The sequence below is a fragment of the Clytia hemisphaerica genome, unplaced genomic scaffold, assembly GCF_902728285.1.
Source record: "Clytia hemisphaerica strain Z4C2 unplaced genomic scaffold, Clytia hemisphaerica genome assembly, whole genome shotgun sequence".
NCBI classification, from domain to species: domain Eukaryota; kingdom Metazoa; phylum Cnidaria; class Hydrozoa; order Leptothecata; family Clytiidae; genus Clytia; species Clytia hemisphaerica.
In genome coordinates this window covers 3,460,961-3,480,353 of record NW_027103528.1, presented here as the reverse complement: position 1 = coordinate 3,480,353, position 19,393 = coordinate 3,460,961, and the positions used below count along the sequence as shown (strand labels likewise).

General features: G+C 37.5%; 3 protein-coding genes across 4 annotated transcripts; all 3 read right to left on the bottom strand.

The window, feature by feature from the left end:
* Positions 1–251: 251 nt before the first annotated feature.
* Positions 252–19,355, bottom strand: LOC136799585 (small ribosomal subunit protein uS5m-like). Its single transcript, XM_067056306.1, has 11 exons — positions 19,230–19,355; positions 19,043–19,096; positions 18,733–18,840; positions 18,389–18,586; positions 18,121–18,155; positions 17,934–18,021; positions 15,627–15,673; positions 15,269–15,326; positions 15,019–15,081; positions 14,504–14,640; positions 252–633 (listed from the first exon to the last, which is right to left on the bottom strand). The coding sequence occupies exons 1-11, from the start codon at positions 19,339–19,341 to the stop codon at positions 376–378; spliced, it is 1,158 nt and encodes a 385-aa protein (XP_066912407.1). The 5' UTR covers positions 19,342–19,355; the 3' UTR covers positions 252–375.
* Positions 6,340–7,601, bottom strand: LOC136799586 (uncharacterized). 2 transcript variants are annotated; one of them, XM_067056309.1, is made up of 3 exons: positions 7,397–7,601; positions 7,100–7,180; positions 6,340–6,727 (listed from the first exon to the last, which is right to left on the bottom strand). In XM_067056309.1, the coding sequence occupies exons 1-3, from the start codon at positions 7,540–7,542 to the stop codon at positions 6,646–6,648; spliced, it is 309 nt and encodes a 102-aa protein (XP_066912410.1). In that variant the 5' UTR covers positions 7,543–7,601; the 3' UTR covers positions 6,340–6,645. The 2 variants fall into 2 exon arrangements, with proteins under 2 accessions (XP_066912410.1, XP_066912408.1); XM_067056307.1 differs by having other exon boundaries at positions 6,344–6,727; positions 7,401–7,601.
* LOC136799598 (uncharacterized) lies at positions 8,842–13,620 on the bottom strand. The gene has a single exon (XM_067056321.1). It carries the CDS (start codon positions 13,360–13,362, stop codon positions 8,842–8,844), a length of 4,521 nt encoding a protein of 1,506 aa, XP_066912422.1. The 5' UTR covers positions 13,363–13,620.
* Positions 19,356–19,393: the final 38 nt, after the last annotated feature.

The following is a 19,393-nucleotide window of genomic DNA, read 5'->3' as shown; positions in this document are numbered from 1 at the left end:
CAGCTAAAGAACAGAACATACCTTCACTTTGAATTGTTTTTAATATCTTGTTGGACTTGCGTTCCGGAAGGAATCATGTGTGAACGATGGGCTTACCGGGCTAATGTAACATGCCGCTTTCGGTTCAATTTAGACACGTCAATAAGCCTTGGTGTTAGTGAGGGTTTTTGGAGATATTAAAAATATGAACCACTATAACAGTAAGACACTTAGTTTTTTTGTGATTTTCATCCATTTCTTTTGGTTATGTATAAAAATTTCGTATTTACATTCTTGATGAATCTTCACTTTGGCGGAGAGAAAAAGAGAAATGTTTGTTGAGTTTGAGTTAACAAATAATAAAACACCCGTTCGAGTTCTCTTTTTATTGGAGACTCAAGTAGAAGAAGCATCGGCCAAAACATTGGGATGTGTTCCTTGGATTTGGTTCAAACTTTTTGGTTTGTGAGCACCTCGGTAAGGATCGAAATGTAGCGTGATGTCTTCCGATTGTTTGTGTTCCGTTTCCTCCTCTATCCGGCGTTGAATGGCTCCTTCCGTTGGTATGGCAACGATGCGAGGGAAATTCCCTTCTTCATTGCGGAATTCCACGACATATTTCCCGGTGCGTTCCGCAAGTTCCTGGTGAGTTTCCTGTAGAGAAAAAGAAGTTTTAAAATTCAATTTATCGGTGAAAATATACAGATCAAGCATATAGTAGAGGGCATTTTGTAAAATCGCTCGACTGTTTTGTTAGAAGCACTTGTTATACATTTTTGGAAAGCTAAGGGGTAGGGGAGTCGAAATTACTATGTTTCCAATTTTTTTTCGGACACTTTGGTGTGATTTTCGGACAAATATGACGGTCTCAGGCAAAAATCATAGGGTTAAAAATTAATGAAAATTTTAGCTCGAGAAAACGGAGGCCTGTTGTATATTTTTGGAAAGCTCTCAAGAAATTAAGATTAGAGATATATTGCAAGTATAGGTGATTTCTGTACCTAACTCGAGATATTAACCCTTGAAAACCGTGTTTTTCAGCCAGAAACAGCTATTTTGTCCAGTTTTTGCGCTTTTTGAAGCTCAATATCTCGAGTTAGGTACTGAAATCACCTATACTTGCAATATATCTCTAATCCTAATTTTTTGAGAGCTTTCCAAAAATATACAACAGGTCTCCGTTTTCTCGAGCTAAAATTTTCATTAATTTTTAACCCTATGATTTTTGCCTGAGACCGTCATATTTGTCCGAAAATCACACCAAAGTGTCCGAAAAAAAATTGGAAACATAGTAATTTCGACTCCCCTACCCCTTAGCTTTCCAAAAATGTATAACAAGTGCTTCTAACAAAACAGTCAAGCGATTCCAAAAAATCGAACAAAATTCCCCCTACTAATACGAAATCTTTTCTTTGTTATCTTCAAAAAAAATCTAAAATTGTAAAATTTCAAACGTAAAGAATCTAATCAATGATTCGGTATTTCTTTAATTCGTTCGTTCTAATTTATGTTTACGCGCGCAAAGCTGAATTACTCACGTTTACTTTGGAGTATATGCCCAGTATATGTCATGTATGCATAGGGTGGTAGTGTGGTTCCCAGTACTTTAAAAGCACATCTTTAAATACCATTAAAAAACCGAGCAAAAAGGAAACCCCTGTCGACCGGATAAACTCATCAATTATGTCTCGTATTAAAAGACTAATTGAATCTAATCATTACAGATCTTACATAAAAATGAGAGACTGTTTGTTTATAAAGAGTAGAGAATTACCGATTTTTCATAGTATTTAACTCATACAATACAAAATCATGTACTTACATAAAAATTTTTACAAAAGCAGATAACCTATAGAAGTATTGACTTTAGGAAGAGAAGAGAAGTAGACTGCGTGACGGTTAGTTCAAGATGACTGGCTATAGAAAAAGAAATCGAAAGAAATCGATTCAACCAAATGCACTCCGGTAAAATCACTTCACCAACAGGTACTGAGGAACTCATTTGCGACACTGAATCGACAAATCAATCAATTCACCGATCCTATTCAAGCTGCAGACCATTTGCTTGAGCGAGAGTATGGAGAAACAGTTTTCATACCTCCCGTATTTTTCTCAACTCAACACACCAAGAAATCCCATACTGCACTGCTGGACTATGATATCGAAAAGCAATTTCTAAAAACCTTTGATAACTTGAATAGAGAATCACCAAATTCTTGGTTCACCGGGCAGTTACAAACGTTCATACAAAACCAAGGTCTTACAAATAATAGTGTCCATCAAATAAATGCGGCTGACTTTACCTAATGGATCCTAAATGTGAAAATCACCTATCTCGTTGCTAATGAATCACTCATCGGAAACGATTCAAACCTACCTCCATCAACTTCAGAAAATGATGTTTTTGTTAATGGCTGTATTACTGAGCTGAAATCCAAGTCACCAGGTAAAACATTATTTTCCTTATCATGACATGTCTGAAAAAAACTTTAATTTGCGATGAGAAAAGGATATCTGAACCGAAATTGATTCCAATCTTTTATAGGATCAGAACTACAGATAACTCTCCAGCGTTGTCTTGGGAGATTACCAAGCAGAGATGGCAAAAATAATCTCAAACGCCAAGTAGAGAGATTGATCAAGCAAAAACCTACTGATTCATGCAGCTTGCAATGGTTCTTCCAGTTACATCTTTCGGAACGTGGCGAAGAAATCGAACACAATTTCTTCAACCGACTTGTATCCATGCAAGAAGACAGCATCCTGAACGATACGGTTATCCTCCAATCAGTTTGTTTTCTAACCAACGTCAAACAGAAGATGCACCAAGAATTTGATCTTGTCATTTTCTCTTGGTCCAGGAAACTAGTCATCGGGATTGAAATGAAACGACAACTCACTGATACCGCCTTTGGTCAAATCGAGAAATATCACGAACTATTTGAAGAAGGACTTGGCGATCAACTTGGTGCTGGCTGGACGTTTTTCCCAGTCATTTGTGTTGGCAAAGATACGGAGATGTTCGAAAGCTTGCATTACATTAGTATGGAAACCAATATGAAACTTTGGCTGTCCGCAATATTTAACAGGTTCCCGGAAAAAAGCTTTCAAAGACCTTTCTTACATCCGAACAACCAACTGAGAAACATTTTGAGAATGATTGCAGGGTCGGATACAGGAGGTAGGCTATCTTATTCATGGAGAGTAATTAGTTTCCATATAAGGTAATACGATAATAAAGTGCACTCTCCTCCATTAGTTATAGCCTCCCTCTGTATCCGAGCCTGGATTTTGTTTACGATTCACATTTCAAAGAAAGATCAAATAGCACCCATCACAACTACCAGTTGGGTGAAATACAGTACATTAGAAATGCCATCGACTCAGTCAGCAAAAGTCATAACATCACTTTTCACTCCAAAGAAAAATTACCGATATTAATTAAAGACGATCCAACGTGCAAGAGAGTCATTCTAAAAGATGGTTTCGGTACAGGTAAAAGCTATTTGCTCCAACAGAAAGCTATTCTGCTGAGCAGTGATCCGAACTACGAAGAGCGTATCCTGTATGTTTGCTGTCTTCCAGATGAACTTGCTGTATTGGTTAACCATGCACCAATTACAATCGATGAATGTTTATATCGAAGAATCGAACATCACAGTAAGCACCTCATAGAATCAAATCTTTCCCATTACACATTTTTATCTCGAGTCCAAAGGATGAAGAGTGATTTTAGGGTGGAAAACATTCCTAACGTTCGAATCGTTATATTCAGGATATGTACCACTACAATTTCTTCTGCCATTACGTCACTTGTACAATAGCTCATTGGTTGCAAGTGATGTATTGGATGGAAAAAAAACAACAGTTGCATAAATTCCTTTCATAGTCGACGTGTCGAACTTGGAATGACTTACCTGATTGCAGGTGATCAATATTTAGAATGTTTTTATGACACACTGTCACTTGTGGCTCGTTCGAAAGCTATGGGGGATAGTCAATCACGAATCAAAATCACGGGCAAAAACAAAACCGTCCGAAATCCTTCGTACTTTCGAACAAGCAACACGCGATGGTCAAAATGTCAAAAGGAGGAGCCAGCCATTGCTTGATGTTATTATTCTATAATTCACAGGATATTGCCAAAACAATCGCGGCGAAGAACATTAAAGCCCTTCTTCTTGATGAGTGCAGTATCAACCAGCAGATCATACGGAACATAATCCAACCTTTATCAAAGAAAGTTGATATCTTATGGATTGCACCTCACGCTTTATTCCTATCTACTTTCATGCAAAAAATCAGAGAAAGTTAATAATCCAATTTTTCACAAAGTCCAAAAAACCCGCCAAATTTGCCCCAAAATTTTTTTTTTCGAAAATCGGGCTCCGTCACATTCGAGGGTCTATAGTTATGCATCTTTGTGCAAAAAATCATAAAGAATCAAAGAGCCAATCTCGAGAAAAGCTAATACCTAAGTAATTGATAATGTGCTTATAAATAAATATCGAATTTGGCCAGTTTTTCTATAAAAACACGCCAAGCAACAAAAATTTCATGTCTAAACACACACATTCTTCAAAAGAAAGCCCTCATGAGCAAATAAAACATCTATCCCGTTTTTTAGCCGTTTTTTTTCGAAAATCGGGCTCCGTCACATTCGAGGGTTTATAGTTATGCATATTTGTGCAAAAAATCTGAAAAAACTAATGAGCCAAACACGAGGAAAGCTAATAACGAACGAACGAACGGACGAACGGACAAAGGTTAATTTATAGGACCTCCACCCCACCGGGGTAGGTCCAACAACGAAGATTACCCATAAAAATTTAGTTCATGTTGAAAGTACTTTATAAAATCAAAATGAAACAATAAGACTAATCTTTTTACAATACACCTTTCCCGAATTGTTTGGTTTTTTTCGAAGGTCTTCAAACCATATTGAAAACTATATATTTGTATTCCTCCTATAAAGACAAGTGCATGCTGAAAATTTGAGCTCAAAAGCTTTTTTCTATCAATTTTTATGACTGTTTTTGTTCAAGGTGAAATCCCTTATAAAAACTAAAACATACAGCCCGGCCTCGTTTCCATGTAATTCTATTGTTTATAAAGAAATTTCAAATCAAAATAACTCAAGAACCGGAAGTGCTTTTTTCATAATTCTTTTTTTATTTGTTTAGTTTTGCGACATACAATTTTATGAAACTAAATAGAAACATTCAAACATTAAAACAAACTAGCCGGTACCCGGCGTCGCACGCCGGTGTTGCTAAACGCGTCTAGAGCCCTTTGGATGGTGAAGATGGCTTGAAAACACGATATAAAAAATTTAAAAGAAAAATAATTTTTTGTTTTATATATGACATGGACAGCCTCCAAAAGTTAAGTCTGCCTGGAGTTTCTTGTCACCTTGGGGTAATGTCGCCTGACTGTCTTAATTAAATGACAGTCAGCCTGTCCCAAGCCAGGATAAAGACAGATGGACCTAGAGAGGTTTTCTACATTCCCACTTTTTGCCAAATACAATAGTTTAGATTACTTTCAATTTCTCAAACTGGATGCTAAAAGCCCAACAGAAACAAAAAGAAAAAGGCTGGTAAAGGGAACTAATTTTCGCGGTAACATTTTAGGGTGTCTTCCGCGAAATGCAAATTTCACTACAAATCTGCCTTCGGCTTTTTATTCGCTCTTTTCATATTTACTGGGATTTGGGAATCGCCGAGAGCTGAGGTTTTTCCCTTTTTGATTTTACTTTTGCGATTCCCTCTTTACCGCATGGGTTACCCAGCAAATGGAAAGAATTTAGGGAAAAAGTAGGTGTCAACTAATATCGAAAATTAGTTTCGTATCTCACCGCGAAAATAAGCTCTCTCAGTTTCCTGGTGTTTTGCAATGTTTCTAGCCTCAATTTCTCTGAAAACCTGATTGTAGTCAATATCTAATTGGTACAAATTTCGTCAGTCAAAAGTGATGATATTTTTGGCCGAAAGTTTTCCACCTAGAAATCTGCTACCGATAAGGTAAGTTCATATAAAATTCGCCAAAGTTATTTTAATGTACAATCTATGAAGTTTTGTCAATATGATTTGACGGGTTTTGTGTCAAAAAAAGAAAAGGAAATCAATTAAGTTATGTTTTAGTATCTAAATCAATTGCATAGTGTTAAAAATGTTACAAAATAAAAAATTAAAAATTTATAAAATTTACAAAGTTAAAATTTTCTTTTTTAAATAATTTTCTGTTTTATAAGAATAAAATCTTGATGAAATAAAAATAGCAGTTCTAAAATAACATTCAAACGGGTGTATTAACGGCTTAACAATCATTCTACCAAGGTCTTTACTATCTATGACTAATAGTTGACGCGAAGTCTCCTAAGAGGTTAGAAAAAAGGGTGAACTACCTGATTTTATAACTGAAAAAGGGCACGAATTAATTTGAGGTAATAATACTGGGTAAGTGCGATACTTAGATGAGTAGACGCCACCACAGTTTTCGAAAAATAAGACGCAGTAACGCAACAGCAAAAGTTTTAATCAAATAAAAATATCTCAATCTCAGCATGCACTCTAGGATCGCAAACAACCAAACGCAATAAACCAAGGAGCTTCAAGTTCCTTGAACAAACCGAGCAACAAACCAACAATAACGTCTTAATGTTCTTTACGATCTTTGAGTTTGGTATAAGGCGAATGTCGTGAAGAAGATGACGATGACGACCGCGAACGTGAAAAGTAACCGCTCACTAAAGGAAAGATTTAAAGCAATTTTAGTTTTTGTGATCACACTTTAAAAGCTAATGAAGCTCTCTACACGTTTTTTTATAAGCATAACGCTTATAAGCATATCCAGGCTCAAATCTTGCAAAAACTTAGGCATCGCCTAAGTATATGCTGAGCCTCAAATTTACAAAATTTCAAAGCATTTATCCCCTAATTTACAAACAACACCAAACAAATTGCACCATCACTTACGCATAGCATAGATAGGCATATTCGAGGCTCAAAAAACTAATTTTGCTAAGCATAATGAGGCTCACAAAAATTTACCCCATGCTTATAAAAAACGTGTATTTCATCAATCCGAAAGGAAAACGAACTCGTGAAATTTTCCGTACCACTTTCCATCCTTTTCTGAGATCGGAGCAACTGTTTCAGCTCCTCCCTTGATTGGGCCAGGATACCCAGAATTAGTCGTGCTGAAATAGGAAAACAAAAATAATCTCAAATGAAAACAAGTGTTGCCTACGGAAGCCCTTACCATTGGCTGGATTTTTGAATGTAATGAAAGTTCCCAAGAATTGAAAAGTGAACAACTTACAATCACGCACAATAGAGATATGAGAAGTTTATATCCCATTAGATAGGGTGACAATGATCAAATTTAAAGTTAAAGCAAAATGTAACTGTCTTACTTACTGTGGTCATCTATTTCATTCATTACGGGACCACCATCCGTCTGTGTGGACGAACAAACCATCTGCGGTGCGATACGTGCTGTTTGGGTTTCCTCGTCTTTCATGTATCGGGGATTTGGTACATTAGCAAAAGTATTTCCCATTTTGTGATCTTTTATTATTTATAACTGAAAAAAAGAAGATGGGTATAACAAAACTTCCAGACGAATCAATAATAAGTAAACAAACTAAAAGCAAATTGAGTGAAGGTTTGGAAATTACCAGGGCTTAATTTCAGTTTTATTGCAAATCATCATTAATCAAGCCCTGGGATAAGAAATTTTCAATGGATGTGTAAATTACAAAGGGATAGACATGAATTCAGTTTTTAAAAGTGGGAAGATGAAACGTGCAAAACGAAATTCTTTGATACTGTGTCATATAACATTGTGGTTCAGTTGCAGGTGAATTCCAAAAACAAACTATTTGAAGTGGTTTGTCTCCCATATGGAATGGGGATCTCATTGAAGGTTCTCCAATCAAACTTGGGTAGTGATGGAACTTGTTGACATGACTCTTGAGCAGGTTGGTAAATGCAATTGCCATAAACAAACCATATTAAATGGTTTGTCTCCCATATAGAATGGGGATCTCAAGTTAGGTTGGTGCAAAGCTGTCTTCTTTCCAAACATTGACATCTCGATGACAGTGGCAAGTGATTGAATGTAAGGTAGTAACAAAGCAAGTTTCATCTCTTCATAAGAATTGTTTAACCGTTAATGTCATCAAAATTGTATTTGCACAAACAATGACAATTTCTTATCAATACCCTGCCCAACCCAATCAAAAATAATGTGAAAGACAACACGATTAAGAAAAGCTACTATAGATACTAAATTATATACAGAAACACAATCTCATTATAGAAAAACTCAACAAACGATTGAACTGAAAAAATCATTAGCCAATCAAATTTTTTTTGTTCAAGTAGTTATTATTCCGTTTACATCCTAAGTAGCTCATGAAAAATAAAGTAGGAGTTAAAATAAAATCAAAGAATCTGAGGGTATACAACATTTTTTGTATAGCATTTGCGTCGAGCATACCCTTGTTGGAATGAATTACAAATTTGAACTTTAACACAGTTGAATGCACGTGTGCGAGAAAAAGCAACATACAGTTGTCCGTGTGAGAAACATGGTCGACGCAAAAATATACCAACTTTTTCATAAGTTTGCCCCTGGCTTTTATTGATTGTAACAGCATAAGATAGCCGTAGTGGAAACTGGACCCTTTTCAGTTGAAATGGTAAATTTGTGTCGTTGGGACAAAATGTGATCCTGGGAATCAAAGTTCTTTGACCAGCAAAAAAACCAGTAAGAATTTCTGCATCAATGAGATTGTCTTGTAAATTACAGACCTTGAGACGCGTTCCATTACAAAGACCATCTTTCAGGGACAAATTACGAAGTAAGTAACGTTAGTAACATTACCACAGACCCCACTTTAAGATTTAACTTGTGTCTAGGCATTCCACTTGGGGTAATTGAGTTTAGAAACTCTTGAGGATAAAGATCAACTTCCTCCTGTGTATCAGCAACCACCGAATCAAAACTGAAATAAGTACAGACATCCCCCGTCTGACGTTGCAAAATTTTTTCATTGATTTCCAAGGCTTCTTCATTTGTTGGAGTTAAAATCACCCGTTTTGTTAGGTCCTCACCATCTGCAAAATTTCCGAAGATTTGTTGAATCAGATCAGAGTCTTTCGGGAGCACACATTGTTCTGGAATTTCGATGCACCCTAGATATGGTTCATGAGCTTTCATTGGCAAAGCACCCTCACCCAATCGCAAAAGAAAGTTGGAAAATTCTTGCTCCCCGATACCTGTCCGCATGTTTTGATTCAAATGAAATACTTGTGCTAGAGGCCAAAGAGGACTTCTTTTCAAGCAACTTTCAACAACCTGGGCTGGACTTCCTCTTTTTACAACCGGAAGGGTTTGTCGAAAGTCGCCACCTAACAAAACAACTTTTCCAGCAAATGGTACGCCACTGTTACAAATATCCCTCAACATTCTATCTACAGCTTCAAGAGCATGTTTGGGGATCATTGATGCTTCGTCGAAGATAAAAATATCTTGATTCCTCAAAAATTCTGCATGGGTACTATTGGGTTTCACACTACATGTAGAACCATCATTAACAGGTACCGGCAACTTGAAAAGACTGTGGCACGTCTTCCCCCCATCAAGAAGTGTTGCAGCAATACCTGTCCAGGAGGAGGTGGAAACAGTGAAAGATTGAGCTCTGGCCTCCTTTATAATGTAGTTGTAGGTGTACGTTTTACCGCAACCACCAGGACCATCAATAAAAAATAGCTTAGCCGAGTTGAAATCATTATTTGAAAGAGCGTTAATGACAGCATCAGCTATAGTGGTTTGAGCCTCATTCAAGGATGGCCTAACACGGTCGGCTTCCACTCGATTAGCAGCAGCATTTGGTTGTTCCTGAACAATCTCTACATCCAAATCAGGCAGATTGAAATCTTGTAAAGACTTTCCAAATTGATGGAGCATGTTTGCAATGTTAGATAAAGTCATTTGCTCAGCTTGCAATTCACTATGGTGACGTAAGAAGTCTTGTATCATGTGCTCCTTAAAACTCTCCCATAGCTCTGCTGGGTTATTTGGCTCACCATGAATGAGGATGGTGCAAAACGTTCTTCGAATTTTGACTGGTGTGGCAACATGAACTACTTCATTCAAAGTCTCAACCCAGATATTATCATCAGCTAAAAGACCCCTTGCTAAACATGCCTCTCTGAAAGTTGGATAGATTTCCCCGTCAAAAGTTCTCAAGTATTCAAAGGATGTAGCACCTGGAACGTGTAATAACAAAACTCTTAGAAAATATCTTTCACCTTCACGTATACTTGCATTATACATCCGACTGATTACTGTTCCATGGCCTCGCTCTCTTACTTTCCACTTGTTACCATTTCTAGATTTGATAAAGACGTAGTCATAGGGAATGTCAGGATATAGAATTTGCCTGGCAGTAGGATCATTTTGGTTCAGCAAAAACCAAGCAGTCAACATAGTCTCATTATTGCCAAATCTATCAGCTGCATTTTCTTCTTCACCTTCCCTAAAATAAACACGCTGAAAGTTTGGTAAATGTACCGCCAACCTGATAACAGTATGACTCTGAGTGTGCATAGGAAAAGCGAATAAACGCCAACATGCTTCTGGAGCAGAAACATACCGTGCATCAAGAAAAGTTCTAATCTCATCATGATCTATTCTCTCTGCAATCTCAATATGGGCTGTGTCATGGCCTTTGTAGATGTATTTGTAAAGATATTTGACAGCTTTAATGGAAACACAGGCTTCCAAGTTAATGTGAGCATTATATTTTTTGCACAAATAAGGACAATATGGCACGACCCATCTATTATCAAGATCAAGATTCCTTACCCTAACAGTACGGCCATTGTCAGGTCTATGATAAGAAGGATAGCCATCCACATTCATAACCGTTTCATCGTTAAAAGATTTTGGAAAACCTTTTGAGCAACTACCATCAATCATACACGGGCAACGGTCATTCAAAACACCGCATGGTCCATGAATCATGTTGGACTTGATGATCTCGTAAAGCTCAGGTTCAGTTTCTGGATCAGGGAGCTGTGCACAAATCAAGCGGTCAATATCATCTGCATTTCTCAACTTAAATTCAGCTGCAAAATGAATCAAAATATGTGCATGGGGAAGACCACGTTTTTGGAACTCAATCACATCAACACGGGCAACAACCATTCCAAGAATACCATCCTCCATTATTTCCTTTTTCATGGCAAATAACTTCATGCGAAACACACGAGTAAGTAGATCAGGCCTGTCGTGCGCTTTCTGATTGGGAAGTAAGTTCTCAGTTACCTCACGCCATCTAGGATTACACGTGAAAGTCAAGAAGGCATCTGGCTTTCCATGCTTAGAAACTACAGCCATTGCATCCAAGTAAAGCTGGTGCATGGCTCTGGGAGACCCTGAAAAGGTTGAAGGCAAAACAATAACATGACCCGCATTCAAGTTTCTTTGTTCTGCAGCATTTTCAAGATGGTCAACTAAACCTTGATAACATTCGGCTCTTAATTGTTGCTGATTGTGACGAAGAAAGTCCAACCTTGAACCTTCAACTTTTGTGTAAGCATCCACCAAAAATTGCTGAAATAGCCTACCTGACAAATGGAGTGCAGAGAACCCCCTTCGGATAGCTAACCGATAAACATAATGCTCAAGTTGTGTCACATGATTCCTGGTCCTTGTTGCCCTCTCAGCTACGTGAGGCATATTCATATCCCAGCCCAGATCACCCCTTGGAAAAAGTAATGGATAGATATATGGATCAACTACGCTAGATGTTGATGGTATACTTTGCAAATGATGGTTTCGTGGATAGACAACAATATTCCTACCAGCTGGTGGAGCACCATCTTCTCCTGTGAAGATGGCAGCCACTTCTTCATGCAAAGGCGCATTGCCACGCCTTTGATCGTGCCCCTCTCTCATTACCATGGTTATCCTAGAAACTGGACGGTTTTCAGCTATAGCACGATTTTGTTCCTCTTGTTCAACCTGTTTCATGTGCTTAAAAGAAGCAGCATAAGGATTTACCGTTCCAAGAACATCCTGGATTAAAGCCATAGTGGCCCTATTACAATCAACTGCAGATGGATTCTGCATTCTCAAATCTAAAGCTTGTGCAGCTTCAATGATGTACAATTGAGCATATTGTGGTTGTTCTTCGTTAGGAAAAAGAGTACCGTAGCGATGACAAATTTGTCCACAAATTCTAAATGTTGGAGGACCAATACCTGGAGGAGGTCTTAAGTTGGCAGAAAAAGAGCCAAAAGCAAAAGAGTTATTGTAAATACGAATTTTTTTGCGAAATTCCCTGGCCTCGTTTGAATCATCGGTGAAAAGATGTCGAAGTTGAGGTGGAAAAGGCTCTAATTGAGCCAGGGAAACTTTTCCTTTCGCGCAACACTTGAATTCGTCTTCTTTTTCAAATTTTATGGCCCCACAAAACTCACAAACATGGTTAAAAGCTCCTAGATAGTGTTCATCAGGAAGGGGGTTACCTATTTGAGCAAAATTCAAGCGTCTAGGTCTGCGGTACCGGGCATTATTATCTCTACGCCTATGTCCAAACTGTGCGTCATTTTCGTTTTCTCGAATATTTCTGTTTCGCTCTACATTAGCTTGCCTTCTTTGACGTCCTCGCTCAATATTTTCATTCGCACGCCTATTCCTTTGATTCTGAGCATTGGCATTCCTTCGCCCTTGACTTTGTGCTTCATTTTCGTCTGCACGCCTTTCCCTAGCTCGCTCTAATTCAATTTGTCTACGCTGCTGAGTCTGCTGCTCATTTTCATTAGCACGCCTTTCCCTAGCTTGCTCTAATTCAACTTGCCTGCGCTCCTGCGTTTGCTGCTCATTTTCATTAGCATGCCTATTCCTAACCCGCTCTAAATCAAGTTCCCTACGCTGTTGAGTCTGCTGCTCATTTTCATTAGCACGCCTTTCCCTAGCTTGCTCTAATTCAACTTGCCTGCGCTCCTGCGTTTGCTGCTCATTTTCGTTAGCATGCCTATTCCTAACCCGCTCTAAATCAAGTTGTCTGCGTTGTTGAGTCTGTTGCTCATTTTCATTTGCACGTCTTTCCCTAGCTCTCTCTTGATCGAGTTGTCTGCGCTGCTGACTCAGTTGCTCATTTTCATTAGCACGCCTAGCTCTCGTTCTTTCAGCGTTCCTTGCCCTTCTCTGTTGAGCTTCACGAGGAGTTTCTCTTGCCCTTCTCCTACGCGCATTTTCAGCAACAGTTCTCCTACGCGCATTTTCAGCAACAGTTCTCCTACGCCTCTCAGCAGGCCCCTCATCATCACCTTCAATCAGGACATTTTGATTATCTTGGCTCATTTTGGTGAGAGATTTTTACTGTGCACAAGAGGAAAATTCTAAATTTGGTGACATATCTTGCCTGCTGTCATGAGCTACCAAGGATATAAAAACAAACAATAACATACTTTAAAAACAGCTCGAAGAAACACTTAATTCTATTCTGGTATGCGAGTGATTCTCTGCTCCAAAACCATTTTCAATTCTCTTTTATCAAACCAAAAAGGTTGACTTTTCATACAGCAGCACCATCTCCAGCAAAATCCAGACGAAAATGAAGATTTCAGATTCATCAAAAAAATTGTACAATCATTTGTGACGGGTGTTGTGTTGTTCAGTATCTTGGTGGATACGTCCAGCGAAACGCGCTGGAATAAAATCTAAAATGACCCCCTATCATGTTTTTTGGTTTTTCTAAGAACCAATCAAATTCTTTTGGTTTTTCTAAGAACCAATCAAAATTAGTTCAAAAGTCACGGGTGCTCAACAAATGCGTGTGAATATGAAAAAGGTTTAATTTTTTAAGAAATCTTACCCCCGTATTTATAAAAAAGCGGGAATCTGATGAAACGCATTTGTGGAGCAAGAACAAAACATTGCTTGCGAAATCGAAAGTGACACACAGACAGAAAACAGAAAACAAAATGACATACGCGTTATACTATTAATATATAGAAAAGTCAAAAAGCCTAAATAACAATTCGGGAAAGGTGTATTCTGACGTTCCAAATTGTCCAAAGATATCAATTTCCAAACCAAACCAATTTCCAAAGTTTTTTGAATCGGAGATCGTTTTATCTCCCAGATTTCTCTTTTTAGGGTAGGGTGCCGTGAAAAAAGTCCTGGTCGTCAAGATGACCTGTTAGCCACAAGGAGATAACAAACGCACCGCGATGGTCAGGGGCTGGCTAATGACATTACTCCGTAACTTTTCAAATATCTTTTGAAATGTGCGTACACCTCCAACTAAGAAAAAAATGTCAATCTCACCGGTACTGGCCGGTACTGAAAATTTATCAATCGCATATGATACAATGTGAACTTTTTTGTTATTTTGGCCTCTTTTCGCAAATTATCTGTCGAACAAAAATTAAAAAGAAAACTTGCTTTGCTATTTCTTTGGAAAGAACGACTAATTTGAAATGTACAATCACTCACTCACCTGCATTTGAAGGCCTTGGAACGTTGCCCTGACAACCGTCAAAGGAGTTGTCCGACCGACGATCTTACATCGTATGTTTTCGATACCGGCTAGTTCGCAAATAGCGCGAACGATTCGTTGACATCTTCTTCCATGGCCTATGGGAAATCAAATATACAGGTTTCAAATTAATTTTTTGATTGCATGTAATTTGCATGAAAAAAGATCAACTCAACAAAAAGGTTGGCAGCTGAAATGCTCTATGAAATGTTGGTAGTTTTGCTTTGATTCCTTTGAAAACCCAGATTTCTAATTCAAAAAATGTTTTTCTTTTTCAGAATTTTTCTTGAACTGAAGTAATAAGATCTGATAAGTGTAATGTTTTTGCCCTTATGACGACTCATTGAGAAGGTAAACATGGAAAAGTGAGCCCCTTAGATTTTTGACACACCGTATTATTCCTTATATATAGTCATCAGGGAAGATGACAAAAAATGAACAATGAACTATGAAGGTTGTAAAGAACATTGACCTACCAGGTACTTTCTTTTCGAAGTTGATTTGAGTGCTGTTCACTTTCGTCTGCAAATTGTGATAAACTAGAAAATGAAAGGGAGTGAGATGAAAAGAAATGTGACGGAGGTAACGAAAAGCTAAGCCAGATTTTAATTTAAAGTTTCATAGATTCTTGAAGTAGTTGATCGGTGAAAAAAACTAATGAAATCTTTCATTTCATGTGAAGAAATTTCGACCCATTCACACAAGATAAATAATAAAGCAAATTACTTGATTTTTCTTCAGTCACAGGGACGTAATGGAGATAGTTCACTGCTTTGTTGCGCGCCTGGAATAAAATAGAAGAGACCCTTTAAAATAGTGTTTGGGTGTTAGTCATAGTGCGCTGAGACGTTGAACCCCTTTATATTTCAGTTTTTTAATATGATATCTAGGGATTTTGACCGAAATTTTGTTAGTCACTCTATTCTTATTCGACTTCCCTCCCCATTTTATTCGGAAAGAGATTGAAAGTTTGATCCTCTTACAGAACTTTGACTTTGATTAAAACTGGGAAAATTCCCACATCTCTCCTCAAAAGAATTGAATTCAGGAGTTTCACAAAAATTTATAATCTAAGCTTTGTTACCTTTCGGATGGCGGCGGATGCAAAGGTGGCTTTACCGATTGCCCAACCTGTGGAAGCATTCAGATAAATGATTAAATGAGTAAATTCTCGGAAGAACGGAAAAAACTGTATGGTCTAGCACTGGTCAACACCATGTATCAATATCGAAAATTAGGAGGCGTGACATATCTTGGGAGGGTAAAAATGAGATTATATAGTGTTTAAAAGAATTATAGGATACTATAAACGAGTTCTTTGACAAGTTTATGACTCGTAGTTAGGAAAAACACATTTTCATCCAATGACAGAGCTTACATTTGAAAAAAAAACTTGACCCGCTAAATCAAATCATCCACAACAAACCTAACACCGAGATATTCGTTGAAGATTTTTCATCAAATGTTCTGTTCTGATGAGCCAGTTCAAGCATAAATACACGCAAGGTAGAACGAAATCTACCACCTCTATCACACAAAAGACAAAAAATTGTTTCGTCCATTGGCCAACTGAAGCAGGTATATCGACATGGGCCGTAAGAATGATTATACTCAGTCAGTCAGTATTTTAAAGACACTTTCCGACACAAAGACAAAGCAAGACCTTGTGGAAACACTGATAAGAAAGGATGACAGGAAGTCGAATTGCGCAAGATAATCAATTTTATTTGGGCGACACGCGATCAATGAGAGAGGTTGGGTATTTTTTTATCCCCCGTACGTGTTCAAAGTAATTGCAATGCAAAGGGAAGTCCTTTAAAGGGTACAAATAAGTTTGAGAAGTAAATCTTTTGCTCGTAGAATTTTTCTAGATGAAAGAACTCTCCCTGTATGTAATTTTTATGAACCAGAGCATTGTATTGAATTCATTGTTGGCATGGAAACACACTGTGTCCTCACACTGTTCCCATGGTCACCGCGAAATGAAGATTCAATTGTATTAGCGAGAATTCAATTTGCTTTCCTGAATCTTTGAGTTTTTACAGTTTGTGTAATAAAGGTTTGAAAATGTCGGACATGTTGAGATATCGGCAAAGTTTTTTACCATCTGGTGTAAAAGGATGTGAAGGAGTTTTCAAATTTTCTTCATTGAAGAAAGCAGATGGCGGATTTGATGCTAGCGGAAAATATTATTCCGTTTTCGATCGCTATGAAATAGATTGCAAAGAAATAAAGATCACAGTTTACGAGTTCGAAGATATCACTAACAGTTTGAAGGCGACGTCTATTGTTCTTGATTTGGCGAATCGAGATGAAAGGCTCGTGTTTTGCAGGAATGTTTACGATGCTTTCTCGATGCGATGGTTCATGACGTGCAAAGATAAACAAAGCAGACACATCACTATATACAGTGGACACTTAAAACGTTCTTTGGGAAGATCGAGGAGATTCAAGGTCCGCGATGAAACGAGCTCGCAAGAAATGTTGAGAGTTGAAATGAAATACGAGACTAGGTTATGGCAGTGCGAAGTCAGATACACCAAGGAATATGGAAACATTTTAATAATTGGGCATATCTCCCGAAAAATTTGTTTTATTGAATTGATACGATATGACGAAAAAAGGTTAGTATCGTTCAGGAGAATACCATTTGACAGAGGGGGTCGGCCTAGCTATCATTGCACTTTCACAAACTTGTTCCTTCATGTTGTACTTGAGAAGATATACGAAATTGCTGTCCCACTCTCGACTCACCGGTGTAACAGTCAGCATGTAGCCGTGTTAGACTTTGATGGGAAGGAACTTTCCGAATATTCTTTCCCTGTCAATTACGATTGCGTCTTTCTGAAGCAGATACGAGACAGTGTTTTTATTGTTGTTTGGAATAACAAATCAGTGGAAATCTTTGAAATCACAGAAACTGAGAGACGAACATTAACGACCTTCAACCTTCCATCTTCGTTCAATTCTTTGTTTAAAGAAGCTTTTCAACTTCTCAGGAGTTTCAACGAATGTTTTTTGTTTGCGAGACAGAGATCACATGATCACAAAGTGGGATGTAGTATTCATATGATTGACATTAAAACAGGTCAACAAATTTTCGAATATCACAATGATAAACCTTTCAGACATGCAAACATTAATTGGAGTTTGACAGAAATAGCTCTAATACCAGACTCGACAAAATCTTTCATAACGATCAAAAAGGTTGGCAGTTATGATATAAGTTTGAAACACTTCGCACGATTGTCTTGTTTGAAATGGTTTCATAAAAATTATTTGAGTAAGCGTCTTCCAATTCGTATGCTCAAATATCTCGGTATCTAAAACATTTGAAAAGTTTATAGTGAGTGGTAACATATGAAAAAGAAGGACACATCTTTCTACTCACCTATGGAGCCTTTGCCATTGCCAACGACCACCAAAGCGCTTGTTCTTTTTCTTTTACCATTCGCTCGAGTCACCGCCACTTTCTTCACCTAATGGGAATATGGTCAATTTTTAAAACCTGAACGTCATTACGGCTGTAGTCTATTATTATTAATGAGCTATCTGTGTTCTTCAATGATCATCCTTACCTCAATAACAATAGAGTCAAAGTCTTTGACTGCGTCTAAAATGAATACAAGAGTTCAGCATTATAACTGGAGATTATAATTTTTTGAGTTTCAAAGCCAGCAGATTTTCAAATCCTAATGATAACCATACTGTGTTAAGGCTTCCAAGGAATTTATTTATATTATTTTTAGAAGAAAAAGTTTTCAAGGTCGGTTGAATGTTCAAGGTTTTTAAGGTCCCTTACTTAGGATGCGTTAATCATGAAAGATTCTCAGGAGAGGCGCTTACCACCACTGGGTAGTTCAGGAGCACCAGCATGACGGCCAGGCCATGTTGTTCCTGACCATCCTCTTTGCGTGGCATCAAATTGTCGTTTGCGTCGTTCAAATTGAGCATTATATTCTTCATAGTCTCGTCTCTTTTGCTTTGGTTTACGCTGCAAGTCGATGGGTTTCGTTAAGCCAGGCCATTCAATGTTGGCTTTTCCTGAAAAAAATGAAAAGATCAGATGTAAAGATGAATGTTGAATAGCAACATGTCAAGGAATTTTATTTTCTAGGTTAGATCCTGAACTATCTGTTTTTTTTCAATCCAAATGTCTACTATTCTAATAGAGGAAAATATTTGCTTACCAAATCCTAAGAAATCGCCTTCCACATCTTTGGGAGCAACTTTCTTTTTCCCTGTTCTTCCTTTTCCACGACCGCTGCTCACTGCTTGCCAGAGCTTGTCATATTCACCTACAGAAAGAGATTGATCGTCAAGACAGGGTGAACATTTTGAGCTTCACATTAAAGCGATAATTTATGCATGTAGCAAGAATGAACTGAGCTTAGCCAGTGACTTCAAATACACACACATTTTGAAAGTTTTACAAATATACTATTGTTCAATTTTTCAGAATTTGGGTTATAAACGTTATTATATCATCGATGATCATACCAATACTGTAGTTCCTAATGAAATTTTTGTTCTGGAAATTTTTCTGCGATTGAGCTAAAAAGAAAAGAAAACACTAATCAAATATAAAAATATAGAATCAACAGTTAGAAAGCTGTCAAAACCCATTGTTTGAATTTAAAATTAACTTGAAAATATATATCCTTACATCCCTTAACAAGTTTGGTACCTGATTGTGTATAGCAGTTTGAGCATGACAGCACAGAGCTCCTCAACAAAAACGTATTTCTCGATGTCAACTGATGTATGATTCTGCTACATGTTAAAATTTTTGAAAACATTTTCTTTTTACCTGGAAAAACATTGTTAAAAAGTCAAATCTTCACAAAGAAA